Raw genomic sequence first — 25,831 nt, 5'->3', positions numbered from 1 at the left:
TCTGCTGCTTAATAAGTCACTTGACTGTCCTAATTGTCTTATAAAAACTACACTCCATCCAATGTGACCAAGGACATTCACATTGTGTATATTTCAAACAGTAGTCCGGTTCCACCAATCAAACTGCATGGTTTCCAATCTAATTGTGACCTTTGTCACAATCAGTATCAGCACTTTTGTGGATTCTTTAGAAGAATCATGGTTACCCATCTGTGACTTCTGACTAACGCCTTCATAATACTCCGATTCTATCACACACTCCATTTCTTCTGTCACTGGTTGATAGATGATACCTTCATGTTTCAGTATATCAAAAAATCTATTGAAGGAACTGTTTTTATTTTTCTGTTTAGTTTATTTAACTTTTAGATAAATGGAGTGACCCAATGAGGCACCTAACTTCAACAGACATACCTTGCACATCCTGATTATCTTCCCATTAATTTAATGGCTTTGTTAAGCTGTGATTAAGGCTAACTCTGGTTCTTAGGTGAGTTGTAAATGGAAATGTTTTGGAGGGCTGGACGATTTTTTGCCACATCTGATTCATCCAGTTCATCTTTTTTTTTTCTATGTTTTTCCCCCCGTGTGATCTCTTAAGATTTAAGATTCATTTTCAGATTGTTTTAAACATAACTAATAGACTAAATCTTATACATCTTCTGAAGGTATATTTTACATTTCATCTTTATCCTGTGACCTGTACCTTCACTGTTTTCTGGAGTAAGAGGGCAACCTGAATTTCTTTTATTCTTGAAGACTTGCTTCTATTTTACTGGAGCAAAAATTAGCTTCCATAAGTTTTTTTTTCTCCATGTCAGTCTTTTAATGCATTTAATACAGTTTTCTTGGTCTCCCTGAAATGAGATCAAGCCATCTACATTCTGAGCAATTCTTATTTCCATTACCAGTCTGCTTTGGGTTCAGCTCCAGCAGACTGCATTAGATTGTAAGACAGTAGCCCTCCCTCTTTCATATAGTAATAGCAGTTTTGTAGCGGTAGTTTCCAAAGGCAATACACCTCCTTACTGAGGTGGTCTTAGATACATAGGTCTTAATTACCAATATCTCCCCATAGTTTTTTAACATTTGCAGTGTAAAAAGGCAGCATAACCTGAACCCTAAGGAAACAGAATTTTATCTCTTAAAAGCAACCTTTTTCTTATGTATTTTTTTACACTTCATTTGGCTTATGGTTCTTAAACAAAAGGGTTTTACTCATAATTTTCTAGTGTTCCTTTTACTTGCACCATCATTTGCACTGAATATTCTTACTTACATTCCACTGGTTTTCCTTTAATTTCTTCCAGAATACCTGCTGTTTGATATGTGTAAAAAATAAAGGCTTATCACACTCACAAAGTTGCAGGCAATCATTTTCATATCCCACTGTAAGTTCCTCAGGTGTTAAATAGTCCTTAGATTTCTTTTTTCTGTCAGCACGTATTTCTACATTTATACCTCCTTCCAGTTCTGCAGCCCTCTTATAGCAGTGAAGACGGGCGAGAACATGGGCAAAGAAGGAAAAAAGGAGCGTTCCAAATCCGAAGGATCTCCTTTTATGATGCATTTCATTTTAAGTTTCCTCAGCACCGCCATTATTTTTTCTTCAGTATGCTTTGCAGTCATTTAATTTTTTATTTCTAAGTTGCCTCTGTAATCATTCTCCAGGTTACAATTGTCATCCTTATAGCTTCTTCCATGTGAATATGAAGTTATATCTTTTTCCCTATTTTCTGCGTTCTACGGTTAATTTATTTTCCTTTCTGCATCAAGTTACCTGTTGTCCAAAGGAAGAACATTAACATTTTTTTCTGTAGAGCATCCTTCCCAGCTATAAGTTTCAGCTGTGTTCAATATTCCCTTTCAAAGCTGATTCTGTCCTTTAGCTTCATAGGTGCTTACTTAGCTAATCAGTAGGATCTTAAGAAGCCTAGCCCTACAGTCCCATGGCTGCTATTATCTTTTTTAACTTCAGTTTAATATGTATTATAAACCATGAGAGATTAAATGACATCATTAGGTGAACTAGGGCTTGTAAACAGTGCAGGGAATATACAGGAATGATTCAGTAAATGCATTTGTTTCTTAAATATTTACTGAGGGGAAAATGCGTTTTATCATTTAATTTCCTGCTTCAGTCACCAGACAACTATCTTTCATTAACTGGACTAATAAAACTTGTTGACCTGTTGGGGGGGCGGTCAGTTACTTCATTCTCCAGATTTGATGTACACAGCATTCCCTATCCCCTGAATTACAATAGTCTTCTGAAAATCAAATGGGTTGACACAAATTTCCAGCACATTATCATAAACAGTCTTGCATGGCTTGAAAGGTGAACACTATTAAATGTTTGAAAAGGGAGGCACACACACTTAAGTGCGTCTCCTTAAAGCTGTATATAGCTAAGTATCTTATGGCCCTAATAATACTGAAGATCCCTCTTCCCCTTTCCTGGTTTCCATTTCTTGCTACAGTAGCTGTCACTTCCCATGCTTTTCTTCAGTAGAACTGAGTAGACCTTGTGTGTCCTGTCTTTCATTTAACTAGAGAATATCTCCACAGGGCAATGTTTCTCAAAGTTAGAAGCTTTGGCTTAGTGGTCAGGGTTACGTATTCTTCCTTATATCAACAAGGGATCAGATTAGGCCTGCTATAGGCCCAAAGGTAATTTCTCCACTTGTCACTGATTTTAGGTACCTTTTTTTAAATGTGCTAGCTGCTGAGTGCAAAAATTGATGAGATGTACAAAGTAAATAAGGAGTCATCTCATGAATGTTATACCAAAGCAAGAAAAATATAGAAGTAGTTTTAGCAGTGAGCAAGCCCTTTGTATGTCCCATAGGGGCTCCCCCACTACTTATATATACTAACTCAAGACCACACAGTTATAAAAAAGTGATGAACAGAAGTAAATATGAAACAAATAACCAGTCCTCTTTTCATTGCTTGCATAATCCCAAAAGAGAAGCACACGGAGCTCATCCTATTACTGTCAGTAAAAGAAACAGTTCCTTTGATTAACAGAGCATTCAATAAAATGATCTCAATGAATAGGACGTTTATAAATGATCCTACAGTAATGTAACCTGTAGTCAGTAAATACACCTACATTTGCCTAAAGTTTGCAAATCAAAAACAGGGCAGAGCTCTCCACCCCCTGAAGAAGCACTTTGTACATTTAATCCAGTAGGGCAGCCAGAGCCTATCCTGGCAATCACTTGGTGCAAAAAAGTGAAAGTGATCCTTAGCAGGATTCCAAACTATCACAGGCCACACACACACACACACACACACACACACACACACACACACACACACACACACACACACACACACACACACACACTGAGAAATTTCCTCAAGGCATTAACACCTATGGGCAGCTTGGTAGAACTCCATTTCACCCATGGTTTATCTTTTCAGTGTGGGAGGAAAAAAGAACTGTTGGAAGAAACCCATACAAATACAGAGAAGATATGCAGAAGCCTCACAGCAGGCACCCCAGCCAAGAACTGAAATGGAGATCACTTAGATTCAGCAAAGTTAACTACTGTTCCACTGTGAGAGATATTTGCATTACACAAATAATGCATGTTAGATGGGGCACTTAGAAAAATATGCTAATTAGAGAATCCCTTATTTGTATATTAGTGTTTCACAGCTTAGTGCACTTACGTAGGTGAATGTGAGTGTCCGTGCAGCTTTGTTTAGTCATTTAATCTAGTGTAACATGTTTGTGACATCAAGGACATAAGCATGCCAAGCCAGTCTGTCAACAGCTGCTACTTTAACTTATTTCACATTTATATTCATTATCTTAATAATGCTGTCTATCCATCTTAACCTCTGCTACTCTAATCTTATTTTGCCTTTAATCTTTCCCAATATCATTGCCTTTTCTAGTGAATCCTGATTTTCCATTATGAGGACAAAGTATTTGAAGTTTCGTTATATTGTCATGCCTCCAGTGAATAGTCTCTTTTAGTGACTAATTTGCTCTTCTTGCAGTTCCTGGAATTTTCAAAAAAAAAAAAAAAAAAAAAGATTCTCCAACATTACAGTTTAAAAACATCAGTTTTCTGGTGCACAGCCTTTTTTCTAGTCCAGCATTTACTGCATATGTTATTACTGGGTAAACTATAGCTTTGATTATAAGGGCTTTGGCTGACAGACTGATATGTTTGCTCTTTAAATCTGTTCCAGATTTGCCATAGATTTCCTTCCAAGATGAAATCACCTTTTAATTTCATGGGTGTAACCATTATCTGCACAGATTTTTGAAAACAGAAAAATAAAATCTCGTACAGCCTTTATTTCTCCCTCCACTAGCTGTATAAATTTGATAGGACTAGATGGCCTAATTGCTTTTTTATGTTGGGCAACAAACCAGCTTTTGTGCTTTCTACTTTCACCTTAATCAACAGTCTGTTCAGCTCTTCCTTAGTTTCATCCATCAGTGTTGTATTATCTGCATACCTGAAGTTGATAATATTTTTCCAAGCAATTTTGATTCTAGCATTTTATTTGCTTAACCCAACATTTAACATAATATATGTTGAGTGACAATATACAGCCATGTTACACTCCTTTTTCAGTGTTGAATCAGTTACGTAGTTTATATTTGGCTCTAACAGGTGCTAATATTTCTGCATACATTTTCATCATGAGGCAAACAAGGTAACCCAGAAACCATTTTTTTTTCTAAGAACTTGCCACAGTTGTGGTCCACATAGTTACAGGCTTTAGAGTATCAATCAGTAAAGCAGCAAAAAAATGTTTTTTCCGGAGCTTTCACACTTTCTCCATCATCCAGTAGATGTTGTCACTTTGATCTCTGTTGCCTTTGCCCCTTATAAAACCCCCTTATCCATCTGTTATGTTTTAGTCCACGTATATCTGAAGTCTAGCTTACATGATCTTGAGTATTACCTGGATAGTTAGTGAATGCAGCACAGTTGTTCAATAATTTGTGCAATCAATAGCATTGCCCTTTTGGAAATTGGGAATATAAACTGACCTTTTTCAATCTAATAGTTACTATTGTATTTTCCAAATTTATTGGCAGATTCCAAGTAACAGTGTAACAGAATCATTTTGCAGGATTTTAAACATTTCATCTGGAACTCCTTCACTTCTTGTATCCATGTCATTAGCGTTTTTTTTTAAGGTCAGTTTAACTTTATTCTCTCAATGCCTGCTTGTAGATTAGAAAACATACTGTCATGTGAATCATTGATGTTAGGGTCCTTGTTATGTAGTTCTTTTGTGGATTTATGCTACCTCTTTTTAGTATCTTCTGCTTATGTTTCGTCTCTCCCATCTTGTTCTTTACTCATACCTGTTTTTCCTGGACATGCCACCAGTCTTTTTGAAGGGAGTTTTTTTCAGTTCTCCTTCTGTTGTCTTCTTCAAGTTCTTTGCAATACTCATTTAAATATGACTTCATATCTGCTCTTCCTGTTCTGTGAGACTCCACAATCAGTTTGACACATTTTTCTAATCTTCATTGCTTTTTGCTCTCCTTTCCTCAACCACTTTTAAATCCTGCAGTGACAGACATTTTGTTGGCTTAACCTTTCCGTTTGGAATATTTTGTTGCATTTCCTGTACAATATCACAAACTTCTCTCCATAGTTCTTCAGATGCTGTATCCTCCAGGTCTTATCCCTTAAATCTGTTCTTCAACTCCACTACATATTAATATGGAATATACCTGAGCTCATACCTAGTTGGTTTGGATGCTTTCTTGCTTAATTCATTTCTAAACATTGCAACATGAAGCTGTTGGCCTAAAATGCAAGTAGCAACAGGTCTTGTTTTTGCTGAGTGTGTAGAGCTCTTCCATCTCTAAAAACTAAGTACAGAGCTAGTCTGATTTCAGTATTCATCTTTGGGTGATATCTCTGTGTAAAGCCATCTTTTAGACTGTTGAAAGAGGGTGTTTGTTCATACAGGTGCATTATCTTGGCTGAATTCTAAAGTTTTATGCCCCTTTCCATGTTGTACTCCAAAGCCAAACCTGCCCATCATTCCAGTTGTACTTTGGTGTTATCTACATGAGGTCCAGCAGAATCTCGTAAAACTGATCAACTTCTTCCACTTCAGCATCTGTAGTTGAGATCAAGCTGCCATTTTTTGGATTGTAACTGAGCACTGACTTTCAAGACCTGCTTATTAATTCTGAGGGATTCTCCATTTCTTCTTCCAAGATTCTTGTCTGTAGTAGAAGACATGATGATTTTATGATGTAAATGACTCAGTCTGGTCCATTTTAGTTTGCTAATTCTCAGTTTTGCCCCATGCAAAAGCACACATATTTTCAGATACATTTAATTTTTTATAATAGGAATTCCTGCCATTTCATTTTTTCTGATTTTTGTGGGGGTACAACATAAAAGAAGTTAAACAAATCACCATATGTGTTACAACCTTCAGTAGAGTTGAGATCTGGTGTAAGCTGGAACAGTTGTTGTATAAAGACAATAATATGTCATCTGTCAGAGGTGAAAATGAATAAGAAAGTTTCCATATGTGGCTTAGGAACATTCTTCTCTTATCAATAGTGGTTACCCCACATGTCTATACATCAAGCTGCTGAAACATTCAAGATCTGTGATTGAACTGTGAACATAGGTAGAGCAGAGCATTAATTGATGGCCTTCCTCCTTTATGTGTATTTTAAGGTACCATAAAATAACACTTCTGAAAAAAACTTGTTTCACTGTCATGAAGTGTTAACCCAGAAATGTTGTCCAGGTGCATGTATTTCTGTTAACAGTACTGAATAAGCAATATCAGAAACCACATTGTTTTTTTTAACAATAGAAGATGAATAATTTAGCATTCATGTTGTTTTGATGTGTAGAAAACCAAATTAAGTAGACTGAAAGAGCATAGTAGGCTAGGGTGTTGCACAATATTGAGGCATTTGTAATTTGGAGCAAAGATCAAACTGAAACCTTCCATAATACTGAAGCATCTAAGTAAATGTCATATTGTACACCTGAATAAATGCAAAATAATTGTATAGATTGTCCATCTATCTGTTGCATAGATTGTCCATCTCTCTGTTGCTGTGGCTGGAAACTTTAGTGTCGTGTGTATATTAAAAATGGTAACATTTTGTCTTGATTATGGTGTATAATGGTTGGATGGGGTGGTGTTAGTAGTGTTATTTACTTAATATTTGATGAATTGCTTGATATTAGCTGTGTGCTATCATCAAGGCAGAATACAGTTTTCTCCATTTTCATCTTTTTTAGCTGAGTCACAACTTTCTCACAGTAGTGTAACCAACCTACATCATGCAGATTCACACCAGCACCCATTCTTTTTGGGGTTCCTATTATGTTATCGAAAGATAACAATCGAACGATCAAAACTTCGAAATGGCAGCATTTCGAGGATCGCATTGTGGGATTGCAGTACAGTGAGGATTGGAATATTTGCCATTTCCTCACTGTAGTGCGATCTCAGAGTTGGAATATATATTTTGCGAGGGGTGTGGGGGGCTGTGCCCCCCACAATACAAGCTTCGAAATGCTGCCGTTTTGATCGTTCAATTACATTATCTTTCCATAAAGTAATATGAACCCTTCTTTTTGACCTTGTAAAAATTCAGGGAAAGTTAGGTGTGAAGTCATTTCTTCCTACCAGCATTTGTCATGCACCTGCAACACAGTGCATCAGTGTCAGAGTAACAGTTACTTAGAAAAATGCATTCATTGAATACTGTACTATACTATACTGAACATGATTAATACATTGAAGTATTTAATGGGAAAACTGATACACATTTCTGTTAGTATATAGGCCATATAATAGCCTATAGACCTTATGATCATCTTTGGCCATTTGGTTACCTGTTCTGTCCCTCCCTTTTCCCACTGCCATTTTGTCATACTGCTGTCTGTGACAGGGAGGGTAGCAGCAAGCCAAAGTTTGGCAGAGTTTATTGCACTGTACATTTCTGGCTTTGAAAAGCCTAATGAAATGATGTTCTTCAAGTAGTGTTAGCACACAAGTCTGCAGGCTGATTAATGGTCTGACTTCCTGTTTAAGCAGGGATTGTAGAAATGCTATGAATGCTGTGTAAAATGTGGTCATGTGGCTTTGCACACAGTGTAAACACCGTGACTAAAGACGTAGTCCTTTAATGTGCTGAACTTGCTGTCTGTTGCACTTTTATCCCTATTCATCAGATAATCAGGAGGTTTTGCAAAAGTGGAATTAATGCTTGTGTGATAGATGGTTTGGGAGCAGTAAAACATTTATCAGAGTTCCTTAGGAAATAACATTGTGAGAAGACAAATGTAAACTGGGCCAGTCACTGGTTTCTGATGTGAAAGTCTTACACTGCTTTGAAATCCAACAAGGATACAGAGGTGGGCAGTGGTAAAGGTGTTGGACTCAACCAGATCAGAACACTTTCCTTAGTAAAGTAAAATATATCCAACCAGACTGATTACATCAAAAGCTTGAAAACCTTCCAGGTTGGTGATTATATTATGTATATAAGCCACTGTTTGATGCAAGATGGTTAGCATGGAGATTTTTTTTTTGTTATTCAGCACAATTTACCCATCTTTGCATATAATCGTTTTAGGGATGTCTAACGGAATTGTCATACTTGTACCAGTAAAAGCAAATATCAGTACAGTGTGTCATATCTTGAGACTTCAGAGTGATAAATTTGGGGGTTATTTTTAACTTGTTTAGAAATATATTTCAGTATTTGTGTATTATGTTGTTATATTGGCTTCCACAAGACTCTGAAAGTAGGACTTAATTGTGAAATATATTTCACGGAGGTAATGCACTAGGAAATCCAGACAAACATCTGACTCTGCTTAACTCATTACTACTGTATTCATATAACACATACACTTTCCCCTATAGCTTGTAAGGCCTTGTTCAGGATTCATCTTGAAATCATATTATTTATGTATTTATCACTTATTTTTCTAGTAATATTTTTGTTGTAACAGATTGTGCACATTTGACAGAGTATTCAATACAGGCAAATGTACTTTTTTTTTTTTTTTTTTTTTTTACAGTAATGGTATATTTCCTCCTTTCGTTTAACACATTTGTTGTTTTTTTTTCCTCCTTTGGCCTGATAGCATCCAGTAGGTTGTAGTTTACATTTTATCTTGGCTGTTGTCCACTTTTTTTTCTAATTTTTGACCCTCCACTCTTTTTCACTCATTAGCACCCTCCTAGCCGATCAGGTCATTTATTCCCCATCATTAGGTGAGGGTCAGTCCGTATAGCCAATCATTTAGGTTGCTGTCAGGGTGGTTTAAGGTTTTTCGTAAAGCTCTATTCCCTGTGTGCATCCAGTGAAGTGTCGGGGAGGGGGCATGCAGTAGGTTGACTGTGAAGGTTGTCCCTTCATGTCCACATGAGTTGAGTCAATGAGTAGTTCTGCTCTTTCCCAGAAACCGTGGTGTTTCTCCTGGTCTTTGCCAGGGAAATCACATGACTTTGTGTGCACCTGAGTGTATATAACCCTCCCCATCCCTCAAAAGAAGAGGCCATGCCATGTCACTTTATTTCTCCACACTCCCTACCTGGTTGATCCAGTGCTGGGTCTGCTAATTGAATCCTAGACCAGTGGGTCACAATATGAACTTCATTCCTCTGTTCTGTGGAGCTAGGTCCTCCCCTCCATCAGTCACATTTGTGAAGTATGGCTTTACAAGAAAAACTGGCTGAGAAAGATCTTACTTTATTGACTTTGTTAAACTTGTGGGTGGACTGAAAAACATATGCACCACTTATCATTTAATGTTTAGAAAGACACTAAAAGTAACATCAACTGAGTAAAATAATTTTTGTTCTTAACAGTATTTGTTTAAAACCGTTCATGATATAAATTGCATGTTATAAGTAAAGCAGATTTGTGTAATACATAGTCAGGGGTGTCTAAAATGAAGAGGAGAGAGTGAGTCCTTTAATAATTATATGTGGTATAGATACTAAAGTAAACCAGTATTGTTTTTATTTTAAGAAATGTAGGCATTACAGTGTAAAAAAGTGAAGAAAGGCAGGACAAAAGCATTTTTAAGTTATTCTATAATCTTGAGCTTTTGAAGTGGGGATATGGTGGAAAAGTGCACTGATTATAATATATGTAGAGCTGAATGTCTGGATTAATGCCTTTGGCTTAATTAAAAACATTTTGGGCTTGAAAAATAAGAAAATGTGGAAAATAAGTTTTTTTTCCTTTTAGTAAATAAATGTTCACTGTGAGTTGCGAAGTTTGCAGCTGAGGGCAGTTGTATATTCTATTTTTATTTTTCCATGGAAATGAATTGTCTACAGGTACAAGCAATAAATTCCGAGAGATGTCAGCATTGTCTGCTGAGGGAAATGTAAAACTGAACAGTAAAAGCGCAAGCAGCTCAGTAAAAAATAAAGCCTGACATTTTTGGAAATGAATAAGAGGTAACAGCTTTCCAAGTAGCCTAAATGCAGCTATGCATTTACTATAACTTTGTATAATTTAATTTTAAGATAGCCAGTGCACTTTTTCATAAGGCTAAAAATTAATGTTTTCTGAAAGCATACAGGCTGTTTTTCACATATGGTAAGGCAACAGAGATATAAAAAGAACAGAAAATGGTACAAGTAGGGAACACAAGCTGTAAGCATGTACTTTAGCATGTATAGCTTAATTTTTGGTTAGGTAATGTCCATGTTTGCAGGTATAAATTTGGGGCAGTATTTCCTATCAGGAGAGTTAAACTTCCTTATTTGAAGATTTACATAGTTTTGTGCATTTGTTTTATGTTACTCGTGTGTAGGGATGTTCTGAAGGTGTGCTTGTTTTTTTTTTTGTTTGCTTGAAGGTTTTCATTAAACCCAAAAGTCTTGGAAAATGTGACATAGGTTCAGTGGAAATGACAAGAAACAACTATATAAAAGATCAACCTATCAAACATCAGTGGGTGCACTTAACACAAAAGATGGAACTAGACATTTAAAAAAAGCTGTCATGTATAACAGGCAGGAATAATAACTTCTTATAATGGCAGTGTTATCCATGTTATTTTGGAATGTAAATAGATTCACCAGTATAGGCAAAGGTAACATAATTGAATAATAAGAGTGCAGAGTGCAAATAACAATGCTCCAGGAGACACATTTGAAAACATATGAGCATGTACATTTCATAAATAAAGGGTTTCAGGGCTGATATTCAGCAGAATGTTAGGGACAAAGGAAAAGGGGTGTGCTTACACTAATTGCTAGAGGAGTGCCAATAGTGGTAGAAAAAGAAAGATAATTGTTTATTTGTGCTAGTAAGGGACTACTGTCAAGGGAGGAGGATTAAGCTGGTATGTATTTATATTCCACCTGAAACTGCTATTATGGAGCTTAACAAAATTTTAGGAGAAATAATCAGCTTTCAGCAGGCAGTATTACTTATAGGTGTAGCCTGGAACTTGATTTGTAACAGTGAAGATGTATCAGGGGACCTAGAAGGGAAGTATAACATAGTAAGATAGATAGTCTGAAGAAATTTATGAAATTCTTTGGTGCAGAAGATGTGACTTCAGTAGTAGGAACTCTTAGAGAGAATGTACATATTATTCCCCAAGGTACAATAACTGGGCTAGATTCGACAGATGTTATACTTCACAGGAACATGTGAATTTAATTGAAAGCTTCAACACAAATCTAATAACTATTTCAGATCAAAACACAGTAGAAATTAAGTTAAAAAAATGAAGGGTAATGAAGTAAAAATAAGACACTGGCTCTTCCCCAGGGGAATTAAATAAATGATTAGTTTAAGTTATTCAAGAGTTATTAGGTAAGACAGAAACTTCTTCATAAGTTGTAACTAGTGAATGGGATAATATGAAAGTGGAGTTTAAAAATGGGGTAGAAATAAATTAAAAAGATATGCTTAAGAAGTAACAGGAAGTATTTACAGGCACTGACAAAAGTTAATGTACTGCAGAATAAAGGGCATATCACTGAACAAGAAGCTGTTCAATTGCAGAGTGCTAAAGAGAAAATAAGAGCGTATCTGGATAATATGTATGAGTTTGGAAAGCTTGCTGCTAAGCAGCAATTTTTTGATGACAACTCCCGACCACAAAAACTTTTAGCACAATGACTTAGCGAAAAGAAAGTAGAAAGGGCTGTTGACAAACTTAGGGCACCTATAAAAAGAACAACAACCAGAGATCTTGTAGAAGTATTAGAGATATTTCAAAAGCCTTATTAAAATTTGTATAACGCAGAGAAATGTGGCACTCAAAGGGCACAGATGGAAATATTTATGGAAGACTTAGGAATGCTATGGTTAGAGGTAGATGAGGCTCAAAATTTAATGTTTAAGGTAGAAAGAGATAAGATAAAAATGGTGACATACAATTAATCTGCAGGTAAGTCTTCAGGAATAGATGGTATTCCTGTGAAAGTTTAGAAGCTAAGAGGACCAAATCTAATAAAGATATGGAAGGGTTTTATCAGAATTTTAAAAGGAAGGGAAGAACTTAACATCCTGGAAGCAAGCTGTGCCCACTGTAATTCCTAAAGATGAAAAAGACCAATCAGACCCAGCTTCATATAGATGCATTTCAGTTTAAACAGTGATTATAAGGTGTTTGTATATAATGTCAAAAGAATGGCAGAATTGTTGCTAAAATTGATAGATATGGATCAATTTGGTTTTGTGGAGGAAAGATAAACATTTGACAACATTAGTAGAGCAATGATGATCCAGAGGGTAGGAGAATGTAAGAAAATGCTGCTTTTGTTGGTAGGTCTTAATGTAGAAAAAACATTTGACAGAGTACACTGGGATTTTATGAGTAGGACAATGGAAGCATTTGCTTTCCTTGGTATAATAATAATAAGTTTAAATAGGAATATATATCTGAGGGATTGGAGGAAAGAATTAAAGTGGGAAGGTTCCTCTTTGAGAAGTTGTTTCTGAACAGCGAAACCCAGCATGAATGTCCTGTTCCCCTTTGTTATTTGCTTTATCTTTAGAGTCATTTGCAAAGCTGATAAGGGACTCATAATTTAAAGGATATAATTGGTATGATAATCAAGAAAAGTTTATTGTGTGCAGACAATATTATTTTGTACTTGATAAAAGCTGAGAAAGACATCTTACTGTTCTGGAACATTTTGAGACCATTTCAGTTCTGTTTGGGATACAAAATTATTGAAGATAAAACTAAGGCTATAGTTGTAAATTATGTACCCACAAATGAAATGGTTCAGCAATACCCATGTTTATGGAGATGCAATAAAGTGAAGTGTTTAGGGGTGTGGAATAAAAATACTTCTGTTATAGCAACTAAGGTTAAGGTTACTAAACAAAAGATAATACAAAAATGAGAAATTGGAACTTCTTAAGGATATTGACAGCAAAATACAAGAATTTAAATGTTTTATTCCCCTTAGTTTTATATACAAGTCAGACATGGTTTTATCATCCAGAAAAAAAAGTTCTGGACAATAATCAATAAAAAGTCAAAGGAATTTGTCTGGGAGGGGAAGACAGCAAGGGCCAAGTGGTATAAGATGCTCCTTCCAGTAAAACAAGATGGTTACTGATTATCTGAGTTAAAGGGATATTTTAGAGCTATGCATTTAAGGCTTATATACATAACACAAACAGAAAGCTCTGAGCCATAGTGGAAAGGGGTGATGAAATGAGGGAAATTCAAGAAATAAGAAGAGAGTGGGGTTTTGGATGCAGATCCTTAAGAATAACAACAACAGCCGTACAGAATATTATACTCATAAATTAGCAGAAAGTATCCTAAGAATTAAACCAACACAAGAGTAGAGAAATGAGATTTTGCCAATAGGTCTGATTGCAATTAGGGGTACAGAGAATAGTCGAGAGGGCTGAAATTTACTGGTTAAAACTAGCAAAGGAACTAAGGTATTGGGAATAAATAAGTAGAGAAGGAAAGGTAATAAAATGGGAGGAGGCTATGAAGTTATTTGAACTGCAAGTTTGAGACTGCATTCTCAGTCATTAATTGATATCGGTATAGGCAAAGAGGAAGGGATAGGAGAATCATAAGTAAATGACTTGTACAGGGAGAGTGTTTTGTTGAATTTAGAACATAAGCTGCTGTTAAAAAGGGTTAATTAGTAGGGCATATAAAATATTGAACAATGACTGTAGGAATCACAGAGGAGGTTAGAGAATATTGGGAAGAGAGATTAGATAAGCAATTCACAAGGAAACAATATTAGTACATATGTTTGTTTGTTTGTGTCTTTCGGCTTTTCCCAGTTAGGGGTCGCCACAGTGGAACTCCGGTCCGCTAATGATTGGCAGTAGATTTTCACGTGCTGGCTTGCTGGGCCTAACACACAACCTTCAACGAAGGAACGCCCATTCATGCATGTCGACACACACAGAAGACGCTCTGAGAATCGAACGGACAACGTCTAACTGTGAGGCGACAACGCTACTGCAGCACCACCACCGCAGTTATAATAGTAGGACATATGTATGGCTCACAAATATGCAACACAGTGTAGAAGATTTAGGATTTTTGCTTGAAAATGTTTACATAGGTATTTTTATACCCCAAACAGACTCCAAAAACTTTTTCCTCAGGTAGACAGAAAATGTTGGAGGTCTGATGCATAAGAAAGATGTTACTGGGAACATGTGTTTTGGGAGTGTAATTAATTGGCACACTTTAAACGTCCCCCACAGAGTACTCTGTCAGAAATACTTGGTGATCAAATAGGTTTAAATAAGGAAATTATTTTTTGAGCTGAGATACGAGTTATAAATTGACTAGACATAGTAAGGCCCTGTTAAGTTTAATTGTGGTGGCTGCCAAAAAAGCAATTACTAGAAAATGGAAGAAATCATCTAAACTTCTCCCCCCCCAAAAGGAGAGATATCTATACCAGAGGATTGTAGCCCCCCCAAACATCTCCAACGCCCAGGTGAGAACTGCTCTCTCCAAGGCAAAAAACACAGCATCCATGGGACCGGATGGTGTCCCCGGCTGTGTGCTCCACGAACTCAATGAGGAATTAAACCCGCAGTTAGGACAGCTGTTTAATCTTAGCCTCACCTCATGATACGTACCCAAGGAGTGGCGCACGGTGACTGTGGTCCCACTTCACAAAGGCGGTGCCTCCACCGACCCTGGAAATTACCGTCCCATTAGCTTGACAAGCCTTATCTGCAAAGCCATGGAGAGGATCATAATGAAACTCATAAATAAAGGCATAGGGAACTTGCAGACTTTGGATCCAACCCAGTTTGGCTTTGTCAAAGGCAGATCATGCCTTTTAAACTTGGTTGACTTTTTCGAGACAGTCACCAAGGCCATTGATGAGGGAAAGGCAGTCCATACAGCCTACCTCGACCTGGCAAAGGCCTTCGACACAATACCCCACAATATCATTGAAAAACTCATCAGCTTGAATGTAAACCCATACATCACAAGATGGATCGCAAACTGGCTAAGTGACAGAACCCACAGGGTCAGAGTTGCTGGAGCCATGTCAGACTCAAAGCCTGTCACAAGTGGTGTCCCACAGGGCTCAGTCCTGGGTCCACTCTTGTTCGGCATCTACTTTTCTGAAGTACAAGCAAACACAGGAGGGTTATGGCTGACAAAGTTTGCAGATGACTGCAAACTGGGCCATAGTCAAAACACATCTGACACAGATATCCTTCAGAAGGGCCTCACAGAAACGGATAACTGGTGCCAGAGCCATGGCCTAAAGTTAAACGCCAAGAAATGCATAGTCATACCCTTCGGGAAAAACAAGGTTACCCCTAGCTACCATATAGGTGGCAATCCACTGAGCACAGAAGAAGTCATCAGGGATCTGGGGACCCAGGTTGACAGTAGCCGTTCGTTTGACACTCATGTTGCTAAAGTAGTTAGGAAAACCTTCTACATTGCCCACCTGATCATGAAGGGATTCACATCTAGATCAAGGGAGGTCATCGTCCCCCTGTACTCATCACTCATTAGACCTATGATTGAGTACAATGCCCCATTCGAAATGTATCTGACCCGACACCTGCAGCAGCTGGAAAGGCCCCAAAAGTTCCTCACCAAAAGGATAAAGGGTCTCAAAAATATGTCTTATGCTGCCCGACTGAAAGAACTCCAGCTCTATTCATTCTCATACCGCTTGCTCAGAGGTGACCTGTGCCTGACATATAAGGCCATGTCAAACCCAGATTTGATGAATATGCTTCACCTCAAAAAATCTAGATCCCTCAGAACCACAAGGGCGGGAGACTTAAACCTTGACACGGTTATTAATAGAATGTGCTGGAGGGACAGATTCATCACCCAGAGACTCCCTATGCTGTGGAACAAAATCCCGGTACATGTGAGGCAGAGCACCTCGCTGGCCTTGTTCAAGAGGAATCTTGACCAATGGATGGGAGATCGCAGATATACCCCAGGGATTACTTCAGTGTCACTGCTTGACAGAGGCACAGCAAAATAATAGGCATAGTTTTATTCATACTAAAGGGGTGGCGAAAGCCACATAACTATGGGCTAGGCTTATAAATGCCCTTGGGCAGATAGCCTAGTATGAACCTATGAACCTATAAACCAACTGCATTTTAAAGTATTTAATATTGTAACAGAGATAAAACGATTGGAAGTGGTATCTTTAGAAAATGGTCGGAGCAAATTATGTAGAAAAACTTGAAATGATGCATGCAGAATAATGTTTTGTAGGAAGAGTAAAGTTTAAGGGAAGGCAGGTATTGGTCAATTTATGTAATGTTGGATGGAAGTTAATTATACAAAAGACTGTATGTAATGCATAATGTTTGCATGTAAATATGCGTTTGCTTATGCCTTAAGTGATAATTCAATGAAGGTGTTAAAGAAAGATCAACTTGAAAAAAAAGAAATTATAAAAGAAGCAACAGAGAGAAAACTAATACTTTTGTTAGACCAATTAAGACCATTAGATATTTTGTGTGAAATGAATCCTACTTAATAGGTGGTAGAATGTAAGCCACGTGTCTTTTCTTTAAACAAACTCTTGCAGGAAACAGGAAACTCTGAACAAAATAATAAGACAAAACTTGCACAAGTCAACATACATGGTTCCTATTTAAAGGATGATTTTTTTTTAATTTAATCATTCCTTATGCAACATTTAAAGAAAAAGAGAAAATATTATAGATATAGAAACTATTAAGAATGAATATAAAACTTGATATGAAGGCATATTTAATTTTCTGCAAATTATGATTTTCAAATTATAAAGACTTTGTTATGCAGAATACAATTAAAATCAGTATTTCTTTATAATTCATCGTATTTTGATTGTGTTAAGGAAATATTTTTCCTCTTCCTGATAAAAAAATCTCCTTGCCCAGACTGTTTATTAACAGTGTTATATAAACATTTTGTTATTGTATTAAATCATTATATTGCAAGATTAATAGAATATTTGAAAACAATTCCTAATCAGATAGAAACCTACTTCTCATTGGCAAGACTAATAATGACTTCAAAGCCAGATAATGACAATTCTGTGGTATCAGATTATTGACATATTATCCTGTTAAATTCTGATTCTAAAATAATAGCCACATATTTAAATCAAATTATGCTCTAGACTATTTGGGTATTTCATCTCTGTCAGTTTGGTTTCCTTCCTGATATGATCACATCTAACCTATCAGTTTTTTTCAAGTTTTAATTTATGTTGCAGTAACCATAAAAACAATGTGAATTTTACAAATACAGACTTTGCATTATGTTTTTTGGATGCCTTTATGCTTTTGATTCTATCAGTATGGATTGGTTATGTTATAGTATAAGTTATTATTGTAGGTCCTCTGTTAATAGACCATGTGAGCCAAAGCTTAATTTTTCTAAGGTGCACACATTAAAATGAATGAAAAAAAGTTCAAAGGGGAGGTTCTGAAACAATAGATGTAATTTAGAAAATTAAATCGATATTCAAAAGAGTGTCTCTTACGAATTCTACTTCTACTCTGTAAGTGTCTCTACTTCTCAGTGAATACCTGTTTTTCTGGCCTTTTCTTTTTTTTTTTTTATAACTTGGCTGCTAGTTGTATACCCTTTCTAATAATGTTGATGTTATATGTCTCTAGCCACAGCTGGTTCTGGTATACACATTTTTGTTTCTCAATTTCCCAATGGGAAATGTAGTTGTGGATACAATACTGAGTGGCAAGTAAGCACCTGCTCTTCTTTATTTTTCACCTACAGACTTTCCTGTGGGGTGTCTTAGGTTTATAATTATGATTTTTGGATCTGAGGATCTGCAGTTATGAATAGAGGAATATATGCCAGCTCCTATACTGCAGTATCCTGGAGTATTTTCTCTACTCCATTCTTGGAGTTAATATATATAACTTACAGCAATGGGAGGATGTACCCCACTATGTCTGCACTGCACAGGAATTAAGCCTCCCTGTAAAAATGCTTGCAGAATACAACACTAAGTTTTGGAATTTTGCAGTTTATTCTCAATGTGTCGAACTCAGTGATATAATCCAGTTTAATGTACTGTGCTGTATAAGATATAATAACCATACACTGGAAAAATCAAGAGAGCACGCCTTTTCTTCCAAGAACTCAAAGTTCATAAAAAATGATTCAGTTTCCCTATGAGATAGGTTTTGCAGTGGGCATTATACATGCATTATACAGGGAAACATTTTCCTGAAGTATCAGAAGACAGTGATGCATCAGAGCTTGTCTGTATTGTGTAGGCCCACCTATACTTGTGCCGTTCTATGTATGTCTATAAAATACTATGCTCATTATTATTACAAATAATTGTGTCCTATTTTCTGAACATCCTGTTGAGCTACCAGACTTGTTCATAAGCTACCAATGTAAATTACTCTATGCAAGACTTCATCTTTATTCTGAGTATTAATAGAAGAAGGTAATATTGAGTCTGTTTCACTTAATCGAATGATCATTACGTTAAATACCTGATGACCTAACCTAAATTGTTGGACTAACTATTCATCAAAGTACCTAAACATCGAACAAAAATTTACCGAAAAATTTTTGTTGGCCAACACCGTACATAGCAACACAATAACCAAATAAGCTTTAAATTACAAATGTCCAGAACAACGTACAAAACCTTCTAAACAATACTAAAATAAAACTATTTACAACTTAAATAAATAAACAAAACCACATAAATAAACTTAAGCTGCAAAAAAAAACTTTATATAACTGAAGAACCTAGCAAGCCATTCTCTGCAAAAGTAGACATACCTTAGAAACAAACAACTAAAATGGGCATTACCTCACTTTAGAAACAGGCACCGCAGTTTTTTTTCTTCGTTTTTGCATGGGAGTAAGCCCCCCTGCACCCTCCATGTGGGGAGCACCCCACAAATTTACCAACTCAAAGATGTATTGTAACTCAAGACAAAATTGCCCCTTTCTTTGAATTGTGTTAGTTTATGAATGATTTGTTTATGTGAGGGGATCTTTGGTGTCCCAGCCTGATAGTGTCTGTCATACAGAAGGTATCATAAGTGACTGTATCTTGGGGGGGGGGGTTGAATCTTCACAGAGTGCAATACTCTGCAAATAAGTAAACAGGCATGCTGAGATTTGCTATGCATTTCCTTTGTGTGCCCTTTATACTAGCTCTCAGGAATCCTTAGTGTACTGCTTGTAATTCGTATAGTCTGTATTGAAAATTTGAACTAATTGTGCTCCAAATCAAACTTTACTTCACTTTTCAGTTTCTAAACACTACTTAGAAACTGTGTTGTAACTGATGCTTTTCCGTCACTATGTTGCCTTTTCATTTGTCTACTGTAATTCCTGGACTACTGCTGAAATAGGTCCATTATGGGTCAGCCAACTTTCCGCTGTCAACAAACTAAAATTCACACTAATAAATGATCAGTGAACAAAGTAATTGTGATATTATTTGTTCATAATTTTTTATTATTAAATAGACTTCACACCTGCCACAGAGTACCAGTTCGGAGGGCTGTGATTGACAATTAGTTGAATCACTGCTTCCTCAGTCTTGGGGGGGGGGGGGGTAATCTTTCTCCTTAATTTTCTGATTGCAAGATGGGCCATTGGACTTGAAGAAATTTTGGCCTCTGCATGTTTCTTCTAGTCTGCCATATGAAAAGTATAGTAAAGAACTGGGGAGAGAAGGTTCATTATTCCATTTTTTTATTTTATCAAGGAAAGCTGGAGGGAAAAATGACCCTTTTAAAGAAGGAAATCTGTCTGGTACAATAAAGCCACTTCTAATATACAGTGGCAAGAAAGAGTTTCCTAGCTATACCCACTGAATGAGACACTCACAAAGATGTGTAGTTATGGTAGCTACCTACATACCTAATGATTGTACTGGCATAATGTCTACCTTTAATTGAAATACGCTGTGGTCATCTATTTCATGGTTATTTTCAGTTTTTGTTTGCCATTTATGTATTGCATGGAGTCACCCTATAACATCAAATCCTCTATGTGGAAGCACTTCTTTAATGCTTTAATTATTCATAATTGTTTATTATTGTTTTGTATTTTTGAATCACGTTTACAGTATCAGTTTTTCATTTTATGGTAGATATTTAATGATAAACCAAATGTGATAAATCTTTATACGACACAGTTGCAGTAGAACATGCATGGTTGTCTCTTTCCAAATTTGTCATCAATTTTCTTGATTTTGATTTTTATGTCTTTTGTTAAAGCCTGGACAAGTTCCACCAGTTTCTAATGTTCCCTCAGTAGGAACTGTACCTCCAGTAGGAGCCGTGCCCCCAATGGGTGTTTCTCAGCCTGTACCTGGATTTGGAATGGTGAGGAGGTATCTGAGTTGAACTTATGTATGCTGATTACTGGTAAGTGACTAACAAGTATATCCTTTACTCTTGCAGTCTCCCTCAGGAGCGGGTGTACCCATGATGCCCCAGCAACAAATGATGTATGCACAGCCCATGATAAGGCCTACCTTTGGAGCTACTCCAGCATCTGGTGCACAGGTAAGAATTGCAGACAAAGCTACAGCTGGAGATTTTAAAGGAATTTATAAAGGAGTGGGAGCCCCTGTCCTCTGTCAGGGGATTCTTTTGTTCAGGAAATTCTTCATTCCCTCCTGGGATGGGCATTGTAGCATTAATATGTCTCTCCCCTCTCATTAGCTGTTCTAAGTATACAAATCCATTGTCCTGTCCTGCATTGCAGTCAGGTTGCATCAGGGAGCTGGCTATGACTTCAGAGATTTATATATATAGGGCAAGTAGAATAAGCTGAAGAGAGAATAGTCAAAGGTTATATGTTTGGAAGATTATGTCAAAACTGTTATGTTATGCCTGATGGGAGTACTGCTAGCAGATTACATGCATCTGTTGTAGCTGTGCATGATTTTTACAATGTCATTGCTTTATTTGCACTCTGACTGCTTTACTGTAGCATGTGTTTCTATGGAGTATATTCTTTGAAATTTTTTTTTTTTAAAGCTGAAGAATTATTAAATTGATCCTTGGTCTTCAGAGAGATGCAAGTAGACTTTTAGGACAAATCTTGCCCATGAATGCCTGTTGTGCAGGAATCAAGAATCCCCGTAGCAGGAAAGGGAACACTGAACTACAGTTGACACTTGGTAGTGACTGCGTGAGCCATTACACAATGATGCTGTGTGATACCTGAACCACTTTTTTAATTTCTCCACGTCTTTTGGGTTTCTAATTCCATGACGGGTATGGACCCCATTCCTAAGTCAAAGTATGATTAAAGTTCATGAAATTAGTATTGTTTTAATCTTTGGTGTTAGAAGTGCTCTTCGCAGCACCCACAATGTGCCCAGTAATGACTCCTCCTGCAATTTGTATGGAGTTACATGTATCAGTAGCATTTCTAAGTATCATTGTAAATTCTTTTTTATAAGACCCGTTGTTCCTACTACTATTGGAACTCTCTGGGTATCCTTCTTCCACATTGCCCTTGTTTCTGCCTGCAGTTCGGTTTGCACAATCCCCAATGCAACAGTCTTGCCACATTATTACGCCTTTCAGTATACAGTCCTTCTGCCATTATTTTATCACAACCAGCAAAAAGGTGTGGGACTGTTTCCAATTCTGTTTTACAAAACCTACATTTGTCTGTTTCTCCCACATGTTCAGTGGACTTTGTATGCCAACATGTACGTAGTCCACTGTCTTGGGCTGCCAATATTAACCTTTCATATTTTGGTTTTAAATTCACCTCTCCTTAATCATTCCTGCATTTGATCCTGATCACCATGAGGTTGTTCCAAGAGTTTTCTATAGTTGCAACTATATTTATGCATTTTCCACATTTCTTGCCTTCTCATCTGATTCTCCACCTTAAATTCTTTCTTCTGCTTTTTGTCACATTCAGTTGCTGCCTGCTTTTTATCTACTTCTGGTTTGATTTGCATTCCTGCTTGACACCGATATGCTTCTGATACACTAAGCAGAGAAATCATCTTAGACTTATTCTCCCCATGTTTCAAAATGTTCACTATGTTTGCATCTTGTGAATTAAGCAGATATGTATGCAGTCCCATGATTACAGATCTATACATTTAATCAATTTTGAGGAGGCCCATACCTCCTTCATAATAAGGAATATATAGTCATGGTATGCACTGATTTTTATAAATCATCAGATGAATCACTAATACCATGACAGGAATGGACTCCATTCCTAAGTCAAAGTACATTTATAAAGTCCAAGAAATTAGTATTGTTTCAGTCGTTGATGTCAGCCAAAAGTGCTCTTCGCAGTACCTGCAATGTGCCCAGTAATGACTCCTTCTGCAATTCGTATATATTGTGTGTGGAAATCCTGGGCTTTTTGCATAATAGTAATAATACATAATTTCTTTCTTATCCTCAATAGTCCACTTTATCATCTTTATGTCTCTTCTTTGGCCTATCAGTTTTTGTGATTTTTGTGGACTACTACTTCCTCCTATAATGGGTGGTGTGGATCCTTCCTCTGGGCTTGGCCCTGGCCCCGGCCCCATTGTAGGAATGTTTCTGTATTTTGAGGATTCTACACTGTCATCTTTTCCAGTCCTGGCACCAGTGCACCTACCAGGATTGGGCATTTTTATATCCCGGGTCTTGTGCACCCAGCTATCTTTTTAAAAAAAATTTTTTGTGGGCAATACAATGTGGTAATAGGCCAGGTGGGGCTCCTGTGAGTACTGCTTAAGTGTATTATCTTTTATGTTTATGGGCATGGAGCAGCGGGAGTAGCACAAGATGAGGGGGTGGTAAATTCAGTGTTGTTAGAATATCAGGCATGTACAATGCAGTGTATGTGCGTGTTGATTCACTGAACTGGAGTTTTCAGGTTGGCTATTGAGGTGAAAGGGAATGCTGGATGTTGTGTTTTGACAAAATACTGCACAACATTAAAAAATCCCAAAATACACAGAGGTATAGATCATTTTGCTGCATTATGCAATTTATTTATTTACTTTTATTTTTAACTGTACAAAGTCACCAAGCAAGAGTATCTTTTTAGTGGACTCCCTAGGAGAACTGTCTGGCGTAGTTGTTCAGGATAATACAATGTAAGTGAGAGACAAATTCAGGCCTACGGAATGAAGTTCATTAGCAGTTCATAACCTTAAGTCTCAGTTACACTGCCATGTACAGTCCCCTCAGGACTGTGCCTTGATACAGTCACGGAGCACTTTGATACATCAATCTCTACTGTCTTACATTCTATAGGGAAGGATCCCCATTTGGTATTACACTTGTCAGGAAACATGTCATTGGGCTGTGTCTGTTTAAAAGCAGGTTTTAAGGGAAAATGGCATTTTTTCATATAGGCCAACTATGTAGAAAATTGCTTCTTTACTTGAACTTTGGCAGTTTAAGAATTCACTGTTTAAGTAAGGTGGTACAGCGGTTAAGTTGTTTGCTGGGTGTGGGATGCATAGAATACATCTCACTTGTAAAGAGAATTTTTTTTTCAGAGACACTGCCTATATTATAGCTTCTGTGATAGATTTGCATTTTCTGGCTCCACTAAATTCAACTTTAGATAGTCATGAAATGCATCTGTGTAGTAAAGACATACAGGATGATGTAGTCTACAATGCTGGCCACAGAATACTGATGCATTGGCAACAGTATATCATAATGCATTGCTGCAGAAAGATCATCCAGCCATTACTTTGTAGTATATGCTTTCAGTTCTCCCCAGAGTATGCCTACCAGACAGGATGGTTCCCCTGCCACCCAGTGGCCTACCCTGAAATAAAGAAAACTATCCTTAAATTGCATTTTTGTTTGGAAAGAAGGAAAATTCCACATCATGTACCAGGTGAACCCCAAATATGTCTGTGCAGTGTTGAGAGTCCACTTCGTCAATGTGCTCCATGATATATAAAAAACTGCTCTCTTTTTAAGCAAATTAACAACACATCCATTGGCATCCGTCATATCCAGCACAGTCCCTTGCACTGATTAACTGCCAGAGAAAACCCAACAACTTGTAATTGCCAACAGGGAGTGCTAGACCACCATCTTCCAGGAGCCTGAGACAAATTTTCACCCTTTGGAAACTAGCTGTAGATTTGGAACTGATATTACATTTTTTTTTTTTGCTGTACCATTTTAATGTTAGCCATTAAACATTTCATCTAAAAGTCATGAACTGGTAATACATTTGGGTTCTAACCTTTTATCAGCTCTACGTTGTAGCGAGAGATAGTAATATGAACTGAACAACCTAGGATCAACCTGACATGACTGTGGGTAGCAGAGGAATGAAAGGGCCAGTGGGATGTGGGAGAGGAATGAAAGGGAATGATGGGGTGGGAGAGGAGTGAAGGTGCTGTGCCTGCTTGTTCCTCCATGGATAGAAGTGGAGGAACATGTGAACAGTGGCATGTGCTTTATGTGCGTTCCCCAGTGGAAAGTGGAGAAGGATGCATCTGCCTGAAGTGAGGAATAGGGGTAAATTTCAGACTTAGCTCACTCACAAGAATGTGTGACAGCACTGCACACCCAACCCCAGTGGTGGTAACTGGACATGCACAGTGAAAAGAGCAGGGCATGTTGGCATTGCTCGCAGTCATCAATTCTCACCATGAAGGGGGGTAAGGTCAGTAGGACTCTTAACCCTCAAGTCATTTAAGCAGCTAGAGGGGAGGCTTTTAATCTCATGATTGGGGCAGGGACCCAAAAAACATTGGGCTCTTAAGTATTCGAGTATAACCTCTATGGACATTCTGCAAAATGAACTGTTGACATTCTTATCTTATAGTGCTGTTTAAAAAGTTGTTGATGCACACTGATTGTAAATATGCTGCCTGGGTGGGCTCATATGTACTCAAGGTAAACACTCCATCATCCCTTCTTAAGGGATTCCTCTGAAAAACACTCAGTGTTAGCAATGTGGTTAGCTGCTTAACAAGAGTACTCCATCTGGAGCTATTATGTTAGTAATAGTAACTAAAAGATTAACATTACAAAACTAGATGCCTGTAACATAGCCATCTTTTCCGTACTAACAGTGGTGGACTTAATATTATTGGGTTTCCAGTGAAACTGAGAAGAATGATGTTGTGTAAATTAAGAACATGCATGTTTCCATGTTTATTTATTAATTTTATTTTGTTTTTAAGCTGCCCTCTCTTTTTATTATGTTTTGTGGAACATTTTTTGTTCTTTGTATTTGTTTTACCCTTTGCCTTATTTTTCGTTTTTATATATCTCATTTTTATAGTTATCAGACAGATGACTTCTACGGTTTACCTTCATGTCTGTATTTTGCACACGGGCGAACAGAAAATGTTCGAAAGGACGTTTGCA

At 37.1% G+C, this 25,831-nt stretch overlaps 1 protein-coding gene across 18 annotated transcripts in view; it reads left to right on the top strand.

Annotated features, from left to right (window-relative positions):
- Window positions 1–25,831, top strand: part of SNAP91 (synaptosome associated protein 91) — a 2,005,574-nt gene that overhangs the window by 1,935,404 nt on the left and 44,339 nt on the right. For all 18 annotated transcript variants that reach the window (XM_044066094.1, XM_044066049.1, XM_044066072.1 and 15 more), the window contains 2 exons: window positions 20,726–20,833; window positions 20,912–21,016. In XM_044066094.1, coding sequence (XP_043922029.1) covers window positions 20,726–20,833; window positions 20,912–21,016 — 213 coding nt within the window. The remainder of the gene's footprint in view (window positions 1–20,725; window positions 20,834–20,911; window positions 21,017–25,831) is intronic.

This window comes from Protopterus annectens, chromosome 1.part0 (assembly GCF_019279795.1).
Source record: "Protopterus annectens isolate FY-2018-M chromosome 1.part0, PAN1.0, whole genome shotgun sequence".
Lineage (NCBI taxonomy): Eukaryota > Metazoa > Chordata > Ceratodontiformes > Protopteridae > Protopterus > Protopterus annectens.
Note: the sequence above shows the minus strand (reverse complement) of the source record. Positions and strands in the feature narration are given on the sequence as shown.